Source organism: Mastigoproctus giganteus, chromosome 9, assembly GCF_048544385.1.
Source record: "Mastigoproctus giganteus isolate SK-2022 chromosome 9, ASM4854438v1, whole genome shotgun sequence".
In the NCBI taxonomy this organism is placed as follows: Eukaryota; Metazoa; Arthropoda; class Arachnida; order Uropygi; family Thelyphonidae; genus Mastigoproctus; species Mastigoproctus giganteus.
The window spans coordinates 154,278,596-154,297,032 of record NC_143583.1 but is presented as its reverse complement, the minus strand read 5'-3'; the positions used below and the strand labels follow the sequence as shown (position 1 = coordinate 154,297,032).

Below are 18,437 nucleotides of genomic sequence, written 5' to 3'. Positions count from 1 at the left end.
ATACTAAAATATTGTGTATATCAAAATGTATACTGTACAATATTTTCATTTTGTTAATTATTTTTCTCTTAGTTCATCTTACAAATAAAATAAAAGGTTTAAAAAGTGTGTAATCCTATTACTGTACTGTTAGACAAGGCTTTTGTTTTTATTATTTTATTTTATTAATTTAAATTAATTTATTTTTTATTTATTTTTGATATAATTTTTATTTATTATTATTCTTAGATATATAGTATGTGCCAAAAAACCCAAAAAAACCCAGTAAAATGTTGCCACTTTTGGGGGACCTCGTCCCTTGAACTTTGTATTAACGAGATTCGACTGTATAAATGCAGTGTCAACTCCATGACAACTTTTCCATGGTTAGTACTATTTTTTTTTGGAGTTGGGATAACAAAGTAATAATTTAAATCATAATATAACAATTAAATTTTCTTTTAAGATTTATTTTACTGTAAGCTGTATTAGCTATTAAATGCAGGACTTACACTCAGTTATGATACAGTGGGAAAGTTGTTGTTGTTTGTTATTTGGTTTTTAGGAGCATTAGCAACTAAGGCCATATTGCTCTGGGGATATGCCGTGGTCATTCCCTGACCTTTCTGCATCCTCCGTATTTTGTCTGGGAAAGTTGTGATGATATCATTACAAATTACTCTTATTACAAATAAACGGTATTTCTTGTTGAAATATAGGAAAGTGACTTCAAGTTCCAGAATACTTGAAACTTCAAATCACAAGAAATGTTGATGTTCCCATTGGAGGTATATATATTTTCACAAATATTCAAATTTCATATCTAACATAATTTGATTCCCTAAATATGAACAAAATGAATTCTTACCATGAGTTTTGCAAAAAGTAGAACCAGATTTTCCTCCTCTAGCAGCCCATATGACAGAACGAGATAAAGAACGTATGTAACGTTCTTCTCCTTCAGGAAATAATAAGCAACGCAATTTACGAAACTGTTCAGCAAAGTATACTCTACAATAAAAACGTGCATTAGGATCACTGAATTGAACCTCAATATGAAAATTAGGTACTTTAATCCCTGATTTGCTTATTCCTTTATCAACTTCCTGGCTACTGAAAGCAAAATCTGTAAAATTCACTGCAAAGGAAATCAAAACAAAAAAATAAATAAATAAATTTGTCTTATTATTAAGAGAAAATTCAGTGCAATTTAGAAAACTGGATACCAAAGTTTAAAAAAAGGTTAACTTTTTTATATACATATGCTTGTGAACCAAAATATTATTATGACTACCATTGTGTCCACTCATGGACTGGATTGGATTGATTTTGGGTTTAGGGTGCAACAGCCACCTAGGCTATAATATGCCAACAATGATAAACAAATAGACACATTTATAAAAAGTAAAAAACAAAGGTTGTTAAAAGATTACAGTGACATGGGAATATTGGTCACTATGTCAGAAAAAAAGAATTTGTACAAAAAATATGCATAAAAGCAGTCAACAAGGTATAAACGATATATAAAAAAGTAATACAGTCAGTCCTCGTATAACACGTTTACATTTACATTACACAAATTCGATCATACATGATTTATAAATAGGGGAACGATATCGTATATAACACGACTGAATTCGCTTATGCACGATTCACCTTTGTGTTTATAAGAAATGCCAGTCTAACACGGAATCACCCCAACTGAATGCAATACGATAGGAATGAAGAGAAGATTCTGAAAATGTATTAATATTTTTTATATCGGTGAAGGGGAAACACATTTCGCCATAATAATGTAAAAATCCACACAATTCCAGCTATCGGTATTATCACAAATGCAATTAGATCAAGTTTACTACCAGTAACAGATTCCACTAGCAGAAATGCAACTGGAAATTGTTTTTATTGTTTTAATGATAGTAATCCCCAGAAATGTGCTTTAGTAAAATGTGAGCTAGTGAGGTGTTAATAATGTGACTTCTGTCTTTATGGTGTTGTTTATTCAGTTGCAACACGCATGCAGCTTTGTTTATGTGTATCAAGTGTGCCTACTCATTTTGTAATTGTGCTTTATTCTCTAAAAATGAGTAAAATACTTAAAAGGTGTGAAAAGGAAGCGTCCTGGTGAAGACACTGCAGATTCAGAGAGAAAAAGAAAATCAATATGGATAGACAGAGTCGGACTGGGTCAAAAATTCTTACCTGGGAAAATTTGTAGAGGCCTCATACTAGCATTTATGGCCAAAATCACACCAGCCTCCATCCTCTTTTGGCCTCCGGCCCACCAGGGTTTCCCCGGCAAGGCTTATGGCCAGTCCGCCTCTGTCGATAGAGAAAAAAAAATGAAATTGTGAAACACTGAGTGAAATGAAGACCATGTGATATTGCACGTGCTACAGGCCTAAATGAGGCAATGCCGAGAATTAGAAAGAATGCATAGAAAATAAAAACAACTTTCATAGTAGGAACAACTCAAAGTATAATTAAAATCCATTAGATCAAGACACAAAGAATTTGAAGAGATGGAACGGCTTTCATTTGTTTGAATAGAAAATAAAACAAAGAACAAGTTTGCTTAAGATAGAAGCAAAAGCATTAGCAATATTTTATTACGTAATAGTAGTAATAAAATATGTAAGTATTTTATTATGATTATTTATTGTGTTTGGTAATGTTTTGGTTACAAATATGTGTTCAATCTTGGGTGGTTGGCACCTAACCCTATTTTTCCCATAGGGCCTGTTATTTATATTGCATGATTTTGCATTGCATGAGGGTTTCTAGAACACAACTATCGTGCTATACAAGGACTGACTGTAGAAGTATATGTAACAAAAGAGTACATTTTAAAAAGATGTAAGGTTATCAATTTTAAATAGTTAAAAACAGCTGATGTGGTCATTGTCAGGGTGTACCTGACTGACTGACTGTATAGAGCTCAGTCAGATGGTTAAAAGGAGTAAAAGATATACATCGTTCGTGTCTAAAACGTGGACATTCAATTAAAATATGTCTAATGGTTAAAATGGTGTCACAGTATTCACAAATAGGAGCGTCGTCAGTCCTCAACAGAAAAAGAGTGCACGAGCCGACTATATCCTATACGGAGGTGAGCTAGAATAACTTCCTTTCTATGGCTCCTGCGCAGCCTAGACTGCCATCTTTGGATTACAGGCTTAATTTGATACAACTTGTTTCTGGACTGTCCATGCCATGATTCTTGCCACTGGGTGTGTACTACATTTCTTATCATTTTCCCTTAGTCTGTACAGGGGTCTAGCACACTGTGATTGTTATGGGATGATGCTGATCTGGTCTGGTCTCAGCATCTGTCAGATCATTTCCCTTGATTCCGATGTGGCTTGGAATCCAGCAGATATCAAATGTAGATTCACAAAGGGTAAACAACTTCTGCTGAACCCTGGAGAGGACTGGATGCAGTCCACTCGTGGACACGTCTCACAGCACCTAGGAGTGATGACACTGACTGGCACAGCATATATAGTGACAGCATAGATAGTGCCTATCAGTTTGTTAATATGAAGTCTGTGCAATGGGGGAATGGAAGGACCTGACAGGGTTTGAATGGTGAATGATTTGCAATAGCAAGGCAGGGATCAGCACCTCAGCAGCTACAGGCATTGCTGGCTACCACAGTGAAGGTGTGGTGGGAATGGTCTGAAGAGGGACACACGACCCAACGTGCCAAGACAGGGAGATTGCCACTGGTTGGCAGTCAAGGTGAATGGTGGCTGGCATGTGCTAGGCCAATAGCTCACTCATGATCCCTCAATTAACAGCATGCTACAACCAGGGTACACATAGAAACTTTTCTGAGCACACTATCCACCTAAAGCTTTTGCAGATAGGCCTATGGAGTAGGCAATCTGTTCATGTGTTCAAGCTGACTGATCATCATTAACATTACTTGCAGAGGGCATGGGAGAACTGTTCTTGGACATTGGACAACTGGAAAAGAACCACCTTGTTTGATGAATCAAGGTTCCAGCTCCATCATGCTGATGGATGAGTGTGTATGCAATGGCGAGCAGGCAAACAGTTGCAACCAGACTGCACGGTTGGGGGAAGTTTTCATGGATATCACTGGGTCTCCTCATTCCTTCACTGCTAGATGCATTGTTTTAGACCAAGTTTAGCCGTTTATGATGATTGTGTATCCAGATGGCACTGGACTCTTTCAACAAGATGATGTCCCATGTCACAAGGCCTGCATTGTTCAGGAATGGTTCAAAGATCATGTTCAAGCATTTCATGTGCTCCCATGGCTGCCTAATTCCCTAAACATCAATCCTATTTGAACATTTGTGGGATGGTGGAATGCATCACTCATCAGTCCATGACAGTGCCTTACTCTGTTGCCGAACTCTGGGACATCCTTCTGCCCATCCCATCCACAATATCTGAGGATACCTTCCACAGTCTTGTGGAGTTGATGCCATGCTGGGTGCAAGCAGTTATCAAGGCAAAAGGCAGCCCAACACACTATTAGGTAGGAGTCAATTTTTTGCTCATGAGTATATATAAAAAATAAATCTCTATGACACAGATTGTTCATTGGTGCTTTCTAAAATGTTCTTTCAAAATCAATGTAATATAGTGTAAAATATGTATAACAACTTTATTTTCTATAAACCTAATATGGTGGGTGCAATTAATTAATTAATGATTTTTAATTTAACTTAACAGTTCTTATCCTTTTAGGTGGCTGTGTTGGATTATTACTCCCATTTTCAGTTGGCCCATCAAGTACCCTGAACTGAATCAATGTACATGGACCACTAAGCATTATGTTGTTTTCGTTACCTCCAAATGTATCAATATTTTTTAACATTTTGGCAATATTGTCAACTTTTCAGCACCAAGTTTTAACCATCATATATCCTTCATGTCGTTAGTTGTTTGAAATGATTTTACATATCAAAATATACTTTCTGTGAAATTTATATTCATGAATCCCAGATCACAAAATACTGCTGTAATGCTTCTAAAAGGCACATGGAATAAGAGTTATAATTGATACAGACACAAACTGAAGTAAACTTTCAGTACTACAAAAACAAGACATATATTAAAGCATCTACTGTATTCCCAAATGCTAGGAGGGTTATAATAGATAGAGAAAAACAAAGCCAGACGAACAAACCAATGGGAATACAAAAGAGATGGTGATTGCTGTGCCACCTTGGAGCTATGAGGCAGAAGGTCCTTACTGGATACTGGGCTGATACTTAACAAACTGAGGTGGTATCAGTAATCTTTAGAGGCATGTTTTACCAGGGTACTGCTAATAATTAATAGCACTGTTTTTGTTTTGGGTGATTTTTTTGGTACACTGTTTACTTCTGGTCACAGTGCACTAGTGAATAGTGACTAGTGATGAAAATGGATAATAAATTAATCAGATATTCACTGATGATACACCAATGGAACAGACTTCCATCTGTCACTGTGGAAGTTGACAGCATAAATAAATTCAAGGAAGAACTGGACAAACTTTTGGAGCGAAGGGATGGGTCGAATGGGAAGTGTGTTTTTCTTTTTTCTGGCTGATGCTGTATAAGCTTGCTTTCTTGCATCATATGCCTCTACTAATACTAATATATTTCATACAGAATTTAGACCCTGTATTCTTTCTTGTCCAAGAATAAGCATATGAATTCTAAGTTTGTATATTATAGTAAAACACTATCCAGAAGTTTAATTCTAGTAGTGAAGGTCAGCATTGGTGTCAAAATTAAAGCTCATAGCCTCCGTTGGGGGATATATTAGAAGCATTGATCCTAGATGTATTAGAAGATCTTGAGGTTTTTTTTTTTAAATTTTTTATCAACATCTTGAGTTTTCTATTTGGCAAGCCTAACTCAAATCAAGTTTTATTTATCCAGAACTGATATTCTCTAGTGAATTTATAACTAGATTGCCATGCAACAATTTTGGTTGAATTATAAATATCATTCAAATGAAAACTTATGAATAATCTTGTGTCAGATTATTGATCAACATCTACTGGCAACGCTGAGCACTCACATAGCATCATCTGCTGGCATTATTTGGAAACAGACAATTTAAGACATCACCCTTGTAATCATGCACCAAGGCAGAAATGTGGTCGTAATCCTATTTTTGAATTCAAAAGGAATAAATCATGTTGAAATTTATCACAGAACGTTAACTCAATATGGTAAGTTTGCATGAGTCAACAGCAAGTGTCTGAGTGAGTGAGAATAAGTTTAAGAATGTTATTGAAAGTGTTGAGAATTCTCTTTGACCATGGCAAGCACATTGTCACACCAGAAGTCACAGAGCAGAGGATACCCCCAGTGGCTCACATCTGGTGAGTATGGGCTTGGCACATCCAGGGTCCTGAGCTGGATATCATCATTCTTCTCTTTCTTGGTGATTTCTCTCTCTCTCTCTCAGGGTAATAGGGAATTATTATTTTTTTTTTTTTGGCCGGTGCAGCATAAGCTTCAGGCTTCTTTGCATCATATGGCTAATAATAATAATAAGAGGAGGAGGAGGAAATCATCACATTGCTGAAGAAATTGCCATAGTGTGCAAGATTAGTGTTGGATCAGCCATAACTGTTGAGAAATTTTACTCTTGAAAAGTGCAGGCAGACTCAGAGATTCTTCATTATTTAATGTCATAATTGAAGGGACAATAAATGCATGTTCTGTGCTTTTGGGACAAAAAGAGTACAAAGGAGATACTTTCTTAGAACACAATGACTGGAAATAAATTACACACCAGAATGCAAACTTAGAAGTTCAAAGTGGCACCAACTGAAGAAAGTTCATAACTAAGCATCAGCTGAGAATGTATTGCTCACCAGGAACATGAAGGAGTGAGCCTGGAACATTATTTGGAGAGAGAGAAGAGAAGAAACAGTAATGAGCGACAAATACTGTGATATGCAACCAATTAAAGCCAGCAATTCAAAAGAAACAAAGACTACCACCTTTGTTTCCTTTAACTTACTGCTCTGTGGTCAGACTTGAATTGGTGATCTGGAATATTATGTATATATTGCTGTTTATTCAGCATATATTTGGTTCAGGGTTTGATTTTCCATAACAGGAAAGGTAAATTTCAGACTTCTTTGGTGTACGAAATTAGTCGTGATTTTAAGCATGATCCAAGTACTGCTACTGTTAACTTCTGTATATACCCAAATAATCACACTATTTTTTTTTTTAAAACACTACCAGTGGTTCCATGAACCATCATAGTTTTTAACAACTTCCTATTCCTGTTGCATACTTTGTCCAAACTTGATGCTACCAATTGCCATAGTGTGCTTGTTCACAACAAGCTATTACTATTATTAGCCATATGGTGCAAGGAAGCCCACCAAGGCTTATGCTGCACCAGCCAAAAAAAAAATAAAAATAAAAATTAAAAATTCTGAGTTACCCTGAGAGAGAGAAGTAGAAGGGAATCACCAAGAAAGAGAAGAATGATGATGATATCCGGCTCAGGACCCTGGGAGTACAAATAAACATCTGTACAAACATGAAACCTAAACAAGATCTCTAAGTGTAGCTCTGCTTATCTCAATTTGTATTGTTGTTTGGTTGCTTACAAGTACTGTGAATGTGTTTCTCTTATAATGAGTACAAAAGGTACACAATGGCATTCTTTCATGGTTAGTGAAAAACTTAAAATAATAATTAAAGAGGAAGAATTTGGAAATTGCAAAGAGCAGGAAGAAAATACAATGTTAACTTATATGAGACTGGAGGAGAAAGGAGGAAGAGGAGAAATTATTTCGTTTCTACCACAAAGTAGTGGTAGTCAGGTATTTCTGTGTAAAGTATGTATGTTAAAGAAAAAAGAATAGCTTTTTGAACATGTCATGAGAGATGGCAGTTTAGATGTGTGGTTTTGCCAGAAATGTGCAAAATTAGGTCTCAACCCATCTAGGCTAACCAATATGAAATGAAACAGATAACTGTGGAGATTCAGAAATTTTGCAGGTTGGGCTTGTCAGTGCTGAGCTGCAGGATAAGAAATCTTGTTGGGTTCTGGCAGAAAATACAAAAAAGAATCTTTTTTTTTACTTGCCAAGTAATTAGTGATCCTTTTGATCAAAAAATATATCTACCACTGGTGCTTATCTCCTTTGAAGTTAATTATCACAACATAAGAAGCTTCAAAGATAAATTGTCTAATTAGAAACACCTTACTGCTTAACTATACTTTTGATGTAGTTTGCCTCAATCTTGGCTAATATTGCTTATCTAACTATCCTATATGTTGTTGGTATCAACTGCCTCCATAATAATTATGATGGCAGGCATGAAGTTAGTGTAACTGCATTTATTAAATCACCATTTTTGGTCTTAATAGTTGAAGAATCTCAGTCTAATTTTTATTGTGCTAATAATTGGATGTTAGCCTAGGATAGGCATTCTTAACCTTTCTATAGAGACTAAGATGCATTTAGGGCTAAAGCCTCAAGCTGCAAACAAATTTAGACTATGTATATATTAAGTGCAATAGCATCAATAATACACAGCCATTTCTGAATAAACAGAATATTTATAGGTGGCATCGTTTTAAGTTATATCTCATATTGTGAATACCTTCACAACGAGTTGCCATGATATTGCACTACTTTGAATAAGTAACGCTCCACCTGAGGAGAAGACTAATGTTACTTATTCTAGATAGGTACCACAACCCAAACAGCACTGTTTCAGGGCTATTTGGCCCTTCTTCGGTGGGTGGGTGGGTAGGTACCCATTCTTAGTCTAAATACATCATACACCATCAGGCATCTCTCATATCATGGAGTTATACTTCATAACTGTTTTGCCATCATTGCATCACTTGGATACCTACTCACCCACTGAAGAAGGGCAAAACAGCCCTGAAACGGTGCCATTTGGGTGGTGGTGGTACCTATCTGAGAATAAGTAACATTAGTCTTCTCCTCAGGAGAAATGTTACTTATTCGAAGTAGTGCAATATCATGGCAACTCATTGTGAAGGTATTCACAATATGAGATATAACTTAAAACGATGCCACCTATAAATATTCTGTTTATTCCTTTCTATAGAGTTATTTCCATTCAATTTTAACTGCCACCTTACCTCCCTTATTCTTCTCTATCTAAGAAAATGCTAGTGTGAATAGGAGACAAGGATCCCTGTTTAAAAACCACTGGTTTATGTTTACAATTAATGATTACATTTTGGTTTCTGTTGAGCAAGGATATGTGTTAAGAGTTGAAAAATGAATCTTCTTTCTGTAAAGATCTTTTGATTGTATTACCAATCAATTCACCATCATAAATTTTTGTCAAACGAGGTTTCTTACCAGTCAAATCGATATTTGGGCTCTCATCTTTACAAACTACATTTCCTTCTTTGTGAAAAACAAAAGGAATCCTAGAGGGGATTTTCTCCCCTGAGATTATTCCTTTTGCAAGACTATTTGCTGATGCTATCGAGGCAGAGTTAGGTGGATCTGAAAACTGCTAGCTTGGGGTGATACATGGAATAATAGATTAACAGTAGCCGCTGGCAGAGGCTATTGCAATTGCCTGCAGAGCAGCAGCCTGGAAAGTAAGGCAATGGAGATTTCCAGGACTGCTGGGAGTCATAGTGGAACAAGTAAATACATGGGCTGTGTTAGGATAACTAAGAGTAGAAACAGGTGTATGTATACTTGTGTATACACCAATGCCAGGATTACACTTAATAAATTTGATGAGCTTGAGTCAAGACATCAAGGGCAGATATTGTTGGGATATCAGAGATGTGGTGTCACACAGACATAAGCAGTGCAGAATTTGAATTTGGGGAGTACAATGTGTACAGAAAGGATAGACAGGACAGGAAGGGAGGAGGGGTTATGCTGTTAATTAAGAAACACAAAATCTAAGGGAGCGCATCCAATTGACATTGGTGGACAATGGAATGTTGAGTCTGCTTGGCATGACATAAGCACTGGGAAAGGAAAAATGAAAGTAGATGTGTGCTATAGGCCTAATGAATCTGATGAGTATAATGAGCAATTGTGCAGAGAAATAGAGTGGGCTAGTAAATCAGAGTGTCCTATAATGGGAGATTTTAATTTTCCAGAGATTTACTGGAATTTGTGAGTTGGTCACTCACACACTAGCAAGGCTTTTGTGGATTTATTGGATGCTTGTTTTCTACAGCAGCATGTTCGGACAACTAAAAGGAGTAATACTCTTGATCTGATTATCAGTAGTGATTTTTCATGCATTAAGAATCTGCAGTTAAAGTAATCACTAGGTGGCAGTAATCACAGTGTTCTGAAGTGGGATTTACTCAAAGAGGTAACTACCATCAGGGGTAAAGTGAAGGGCTTTTGTTTTTGTAAAAGTGACTACAGTGGTCGTAGTCAGTTTTTAAATTCCACACAGTGGGATCAACCGATGATGTTACTAATGATGAATTCTATATGGGAAGCCATCAGGGATTTAATCTTGGAAGATACTAGGCTTTTCATACCAACTAAGAAATACTGTTCAAGATTTAGGCCTAAATGGATGTCAGATGAACTAATTAGACATGTGGCAGAGAAGAAAAATGCATAGGATACATATAAATTAACAAGTGACACAGAAGCCTATGACAGATATAAGCTGGTGTGTAACCAAGTTACAATGGAGGCCAGGCAGGCAAAGGCAAATTACGAGAAATCTCTGGCAAAGGATGCAAAGAAAAACAGCAAAGAGTTCTTTACTTATGTAAACTCTAGAAGGAAGCGGATGAATCTGATTGGTCCACTTGACATTGATGGCTGAACTGTTGATGATCCTGCTCAGGTAGCTAACAAACTAAATGAATATTTTGCAACCAAAAACATTCACACATGAGGAGTTATTCAGCGAGGGGAATGCCAGAGTTGCATTAAACTCTGGCAGTAAACTAGATAATCTTGTAATAACTGAGAGTAAAGTGGAGGAGAAATTGTTGAAGAAAAACACAAGAAAGGCACCTGGAGTGGATGGAATCTATTCAGTTATATTAAAGGCGGCAGGAAAGGAAGTAAGCAAACCCTAAGCCATAATTATGACAGCTTCCTTGGACTCAGGATAGGTACCCATGGACTGTAAATGTGCAAATGTGACCCCAATCCGCAAAGGAGGATTAAAGGTAGATACAGGTAATTACAGACTTGTTCCAGGGAAATTAATGGAGGCACTGGTTAAAGAAGCATTGCAGGATCATCTAGACAAGACTTCGGTTATAGCTCGGACACAGCATGGGTTTGTTAAGGGAAAGTCTTGTCTGACCAATTTGATTGGATGCTATGATGTAGTCACAAAGGAACTGGATGCAAAGAATAATTTTGACATCATATATTTGGATCTCAGAAAGGCTTTTTGATACTGTTTGTTTGTTTGTTTGTTTGTGATTTGGTTTTTAGGAGCATTAGCAACTAAGACCATATTGCTCCGGGATATGCGGGGGTCATTCCCAGACCTTTTCCGCATCCTCCGTATTTGGTGGTGACGGGCTCAAACCCCGGTTTAATCAAGAAGCGTGTGCTACGCACTGCTGCTCCTTCCTACCTGGCTACGGAGGCGCCTTTTTGATACTGAGGCACATGGAAGCCTGCTGCATAAATTGGAGCAGTGTGGCGTTGAAGACAGAGAGTGGTAATCAATGGACACTGCTCTTCGTGGACTAATGTTATTAGTGGAGTCCCCCAGGGTTCAGTGTTGGGTCCATTGTTGTTTTCTGTATTCATTAATGATATTCATGATGGTATGTCAGGCTTAATGTCCAAGTTTGCAGACGATACGAAGGTTGGCAGGGTTGTTAATGACAGTACGCTGCTCCAACAGGATCTAGAAAAGTTGAGTAGATGGGATGAGAGGTGGCAATTGAAGTTTAACATTGACAAATGTAAAGTACTGCATATGGTAAGCACCCAGAGTAATGTATCAACTGTGTGGTACTACACTGACAGAAGTAGAGAGTGAAAAGGACCTGGAAGTAATTGTGTAGCCAGATATGAATTTTTCTGAGCAGTGAAGATGGTCTGCAAGAGTTGCCCATGGTGTCTTGTCAATGATATGCAGGAATTTTTCTAGAGGTGATTATCTCCTTGTATAAGGCAATGGTCAGGCCACACCTTGAGTACTGTATACCGGTTTCGAGGCCTCATTTTAAGGAGGAGGTAGAGCTGTTGGAACAAGTACAGAAAAGGGCAACAAGATTAGTGAATGGAAGAAAGGGTTGCTCTTACGAAGAAAGGCTTAAGTTTTGCAAATTACAGTGTCTGGAGACTAGGCACCTGCGAGGTGATCTGATTGAGATGTATAAAGCCTTGAATGGTTTGAGCATGCTCAATGCTGATGGGATTCTTCCTCTTGCTCAGAATAATCGCCTGAGAGGGCATAAATTCAAATTGAGGAAAGACAGTTGTAGGATGGATGTGCGGAAGTTTGCCTTTAGCCAACGGGTGTTTATTGCTGGAACAAACTTCCATCTGTCATCATTGTAGAAGTGGATAGCTTAAACAGATTCAAGGCAGAACTAGACAAACGTTTGGAGTGGGTGAACGAGTGAAATGAGAAGGGAGGGTGTTTTTTTTTTTTTTTTTGGCTGATGCTATAGAAGCTTGCTTTCTTGCATCATGTGCCCTTGCTAATGCTAATTCAGGGTTATAGAGAATGAAAAAGGCCTTGGGGGTAATTGTGCAGTCAGATATGAAGCTTTCTGAGCAGTGCAGACAGGCTGCCAGAGTAGGTCATGGCATCTTGTCAATGATATACAGGAATTTTGCTAGCAGTGATTATCCCTTTATATGAGGCAATGGTCAGGCCATATCTACAGAATCATCTAGACAAGAATGCAGTTATAGTTGAGTTATAGCATGGGTTTGTTAAGGGGAAGTACCATCTGACTAATTTGATTGGATACTACAATGAGGTCACAAAGGAACTGGATGAAAAAAATAATTTTGATATCATATACTTGAATTTCAGGAAAGCTTTTGATACTGTTACACATGGAAAACAACTTTACAAATTGGAGTAGTATGGTATTAAAGGGAAGCTGCTGCTGCTGCTATGTATAAAAGCATGGTTGAGTGGGAGAAGGCAAAGAGTGGTAATAAATGGACACTGCACTTCGTGGACTAATGTTATTAGTAGTGTACCTCAGAGGTCCGTGATGGGCCTATTGTTGTTTTCTGTCTTTATCAATGATATTGATGAAGATATATCAGGCTTACTGTCCAAGTTTGAAGATGATAAGAAGGTTGGCAAGGTTGTTAATGACACTAATGACAGTAGGCTACTGCAACAGGATCTAGAAAAGTTGAGCAGATGGGCTGAGAGGTGGCAACTGAACTTTAACATTGACAAATGTAAAGTACTGCATATGGGTAGCAGTAACCTCAAAGTAATGTACCAACTGTGTGATACTACACTCAGGGTGGGAAAGAATGAAAAAGATCTGAAGGTAATTGTGCAGTCAGATATGAAGAAAACTTTATATCTGACTGCACAATTACCATCAATGCAGACAGTCTGCAAGAGCAGCTAATGGTGTCTTGTCAATGTTATACAGGAATTTTTCTGGCAGGGATGAGGAGGTGATTATTCTCTTGTATAAGGCAATGGTGAGAGCACATCTTGAGTACTGTATACAGGTCTGGAGGCTTTATTTTAGGAAGAATGTAGAGCTGCTCGAACGAGTATAGGGAAGGGCAAAGAGATTGGTGACTGGAACAAACAGTTGTTCTTACAAAGAAACACTTAAGTTCTGTAAATTGCAGTCTAGAGACTAGGCACTTATGAGGTGATCTGACTGAGGAGTATAAGGCTTTGAATGGTTTGAGCAAGCTGAATGCTGATGGGATTTTTCCTCTTGCCCAGATTATATTAAACGGGGCAGCAAAGAAACTAAGCAAACCCTTAGCCATAACTATGAGAGCATCCTTGGAGTCAGGGGAGGTTCCCACGAACTCGAGATTTGCAAATGTATCCACAATTCACAAAAGGGGGATCGAAGGGTGACACTAGTAATTACAGAACAGTCAGTTTAACTTCTGTTCCGGGTAAAATAATGGAGTCACTGGTTAAAGATGCATTGCAGGATCATCTAGACAAGAGTGCAGCAATAATTCAGACACAGCATGGGTTTTTTAAGGGAAAATCTTGTCTGACAAATTTGATTGGATACTATGATGTGGTTATGAAGTAACTGGATGCAAAAAATAATTTTGATATCATATACTTGGATTTCAGGAAAGCAGAATGGTAGTAAGGTAAGTTGCTACAATGCATAAAAGTGTGGTTGAGTGGAAGAAGACAGAGGGTGGTAATCAATGGACGCTGCTCTTCATGGACTAATGTTATTAGTGGAGTTCCACAGGGTTTGTTGTTGGACCCACTCTTGTTTTCTATATTGATCAATGATATTGATGAAAGAATATCAGGCTTAGGGTCAAAGTTTAGATGATACAATGGTTGGCAGGGTTGTTAATGACAGTAATGGTAGTGTGCTACTGCAACAGGATCTAGAAAATTTGGGCAGATGGGCTGAGAAGTGCCAACTGAAGTTTAACATTGACAAATGAAAAGTAATGCATATGGGTAGAAGTAACCCCAGAGGAACATACCAACTGTGTGGTACTACACTTAGAGTGGTAGAAAATGAAAAATACCTGGGAGTAATTGTGCAGTCAGATATGAAGTTTTCTGAGCAATGCAGACAGGCTGCCAGGGCAGGTCATGGGGTTTTGTCAATGATATATAGGAATTTTGCTAGCAGGGAAAAGGAGGTGATTGTCCCTCTGTATAATGCAATGGTTAGGCCATGACTTGAGTACTGCGTACAGGTCTGGAGGCCTCATTTTAGGAAGGATGTAGATTTGCTTGAGCATGTACAGAGAAGGGCAACATGATTGGTGAGGGGAATGAAGGGATCCTCTTACCAAGAGAGGCTTAAGTTCTGAAAATTGCAGTGGCTGGAGACTAGGCACCTGCGCTGTGATCTGATTAAGGTGTATAAGGCCTTCAATCGGTTGAGCATGCTGAATTTTGATGGGATCCTTCCTCTTGTTCAGATTACGAACCTAAGGGGGCATAAATTCAAATTGAGGTAAGACAATTGTAGAATAGATGTGCGGAAATTTGCCGTTAGCCTGCTGGTGGTTAATTGCTGGAACAAACTTCCATCTGTCATTGTGGAAGTTGATAGCTTAAATAAATTCAAGGAGGCACTGGACAAACATTTAGAGGAATTGGTTGTGGGAATTTTTTTTTTTTTTTTTTTTGGCTGATGCTACATAAGCTTGCATTATATACCTCTGCTAATGGTAATACTAATTACTTACTTCAGTCCTTGAATCCCCCCCCCCCCGAAGTGCTTTGTGCATAGGAGACATTTGCACATCTCCTAGTCTGTTGGAACATCCTCTAATTCCCAAGAGGATATGTATATAATTATGTTTAAAACGTTTGCTTAACCTCTTTTGTCATTTTTTAATATAACTGGCAGCTTAACAATTTATCTTCTACATTTCTTTCATTTATCATAAAATAATTAAACTCTCAGTTTAGAGTTCCCATCTCTAAAATCTTTAAATGTAGATGCAAAATGTTTATTCAGTTTGTCAGCAACCTGTACAGGATCATCATCAGATGTGGTTCAACTTCTTCCTTCTAGTATTAACATAAGAAAAGAATTATTCTCTCTTTTTCTTTCAATCTTAGCCAGTTACTTCTCATGATCTTCCTTAGTATGCCTGATCCACTTAATAACTTGACTGCAAACTAGTTTATATTATTGTTGTCTTCTGTGTCCCTGACATTTTGAAATCGCTTGCATTTTTTTTTTCTCTGCACTAGTTCCATCAGTTCATCTAACATCTATTTGGATTATAACTTTGCACAGTCTCTCTCTCTGTTTGTACAGAATACTAGGTATCTTCTATACTTACTTCCCTGAAAGCTTCCCATTTAATATTTGCCAATAATATCAGTCAGCCTCAACTAAAAGAATTCAAAAAGTTTCTATGGCTGTCAGAGTTGAATGGTCAGTGTGGAGGAGTTATAGCATATGCATATGATTTAACTGTGGTTCAAGTTCATATAACCACTATTTACAACTAATGGTTGTGAACTCCTTTGACCTAGTAGTCCTGCCAAATTATAAAGGGAACACTGTAATCAGCAAGAAAACAAAATCCCTTCCCTTTACCTTTTACAGCAGTTATATCTTTAGATAATTCTTATATCAATATATCATGGCTAGTATCATCTGGTGGTTCCTTTGCCCGAATATTATTGTTACAGGAAAAGGCACTGCTGATGGTCAGATCAAGAGGAGTATTGCTTTCTCTTGTTGCCTTTCTAATATACTGGTATAGAAAAGTTGTCTTGTAAATACAAAATGTTTTGCTACAGAGTTTTGTCCAACCCAGAAGTTCTAGTCAATATATAGAAAGTTAAAATCACCCATGATGTGCATTCTGATTTAGTGACCTATTCTATGTCTCTATAGTTGTTCATTATCCTTATCATAGTCATTTGGTCTATAGCACACTCTTTCTCTCACTTTGTTTTCCTGATGTTAATGTCACATCAGGAAACACTTTCATACCAGACTAAGTCAATATTATGCCAGTATCTCATGTGAAATGGGTGTAGTATTTTAACACTCTCCCTGCTTTAACACCTCTCCCAGATGGAGAGGTGCCACGAGGATGGCACCTCTCCATCTGGTCTTTGGTGAGTAGGAACTAATAGTTGACGCATGCACGCACTTCAAAACTAATCTTCTACTCTCCTAACTACTAATCTTCCTTACTAACTACTATTTAATTCATACTATTTCCTACCCCTACTCCAAGAAAGGCTGAAAAGTATAAACAGAGACCATACCTTTCCTCAACTAATGTACTTATCTTATGAAGAAGTAACTAGTTACTTCTTCATAAGTTAACTTATGAAGAAGTAGCTTATAACTTACACTTTACACACACACACACACACACACACACACACACACACACACACACACACACACACACACACACACACACACACACACACACACACAAGGTGTATGCTTTTTTTTTTTTTTTTGTGCCAAGTTGCCCATCCATTCTTGCTGGATGAAAAACTTGGCAATCTCAACAACTATTAACAGCTAAACAAAAATAGCAATAAATACAAATCAGAAACCTCACCAAAATATAGCTTTCTTTTCATATGCAATATTTCAGAACAGAGACACCAAAAGTAAGATAAAGAAAATAGACTTAGAACATAAAATTTAACAATTTAAACATGGAGACCATGACCAGACACATCTACTCTGAACATCTATACCAAAGAAATACTATACTTCAAAAGTCAATAGTAACCTAAATTAATTTATCATGTAAAAATGAATAAAAAAAAACAGACACAAGTAAATTTCAATAAAAAAACAAAGAGACAAAAGTGTATACAGTAACTCTTAAAACACATTTATATAAATTTATAATTTTTGAAAATAGAAAAATTTCAGACATGTTATTTTTTGCCTGATAAAACTGGACTAAGTGTATAAGTCAGATGGTTAAAAGTGCTAAAACATAAACCATTCATCTCATAGACAGTTCTGACTTCAAACCACATATGTAGACTGGCAAGGAGTCAGAATTTTCAGTTTCGTGTGGTGAGTAGAGTTGCAGGTACACATAAGATGAGAGTGTTGGTCTTCCCCCAGTTGTTAAGAGAGAAGTTACAGGCTGGAAGATATGCATGCTATCGTGGGTGTGCTTGGTGGCAGCTCAAAATTGATAAAATCATGACATTCAATAAACATGTGTTTATTGGTTAAAATGGCTTCACAGAGCTTGAAAATAGAAGAGTCATCATGCTCAGCAGAAAAGAATGTACAATATGACTATGTCCTATGCAAAGTTGGATTAAAACAACTTTCTCTTTATGGTTACTGCACAGACTAAACCACCATAGTTGGATTACAGGCTTTATCCTGTATAATTTGTTTGAACCCTCCCCTTGCCATGAATGTGGCCATTAGGGGAAAATAGTTTCTTTTGCATTACTTGCTAGTAGTCTGTATAGACAAGGATTATTCAGGGTCATTGCTGATTTGATTGCAATGTCTGTCAACTCAATTCTCCTGATTCCAATGTGACTGGGGATCTAGCAGAAGCAATTAGAAATTTCAATCAAAAATATGGTGTGGCCTCTGCTGCACCTGGGACAGAACTGATTGGGATTATACCTCATCACTGACAAGGCTTGCAATGAACTGACAGAATTGGTATATATAATACATTTTGGTGATGGTGGATTTGTATGTGATCCATTGTATTTGTACTGTGTATATGCTGAGTGGTGGGGATCTGCTTGAATATCATGGCATCTGAAAAGATAACAGCAGATTTCACAGACAGTTCTGACTTCGAACCATCTGTATAG

The 18,437-nt window shown here is 37.3% G+C and overlaps 1 protein-coding gene across 1 annotated transcript in view; it reads right to left on the bottom strand.

Moving 5' to 3' along the window:
* fab1 (1-phosphatidylinositol 3-phosphate 5-kinase fab1) overlaps window positions 1-18,437 on the bottom strand; it is an 809,612-nt gene that overhangs the window by 53,864 nt on the left and 737,311 nt on the right. Inside the window, exon 37 of the mRNA XM_090380831.1 lies at window positions 848-1,117. Coding sequence (XP_090236957.1) covers window positions 848-1,117 — 270 coding nt within the window. The remainder of the gene's footprint in view (window positions 1-847; window positions 1,118-18,437) is intronic.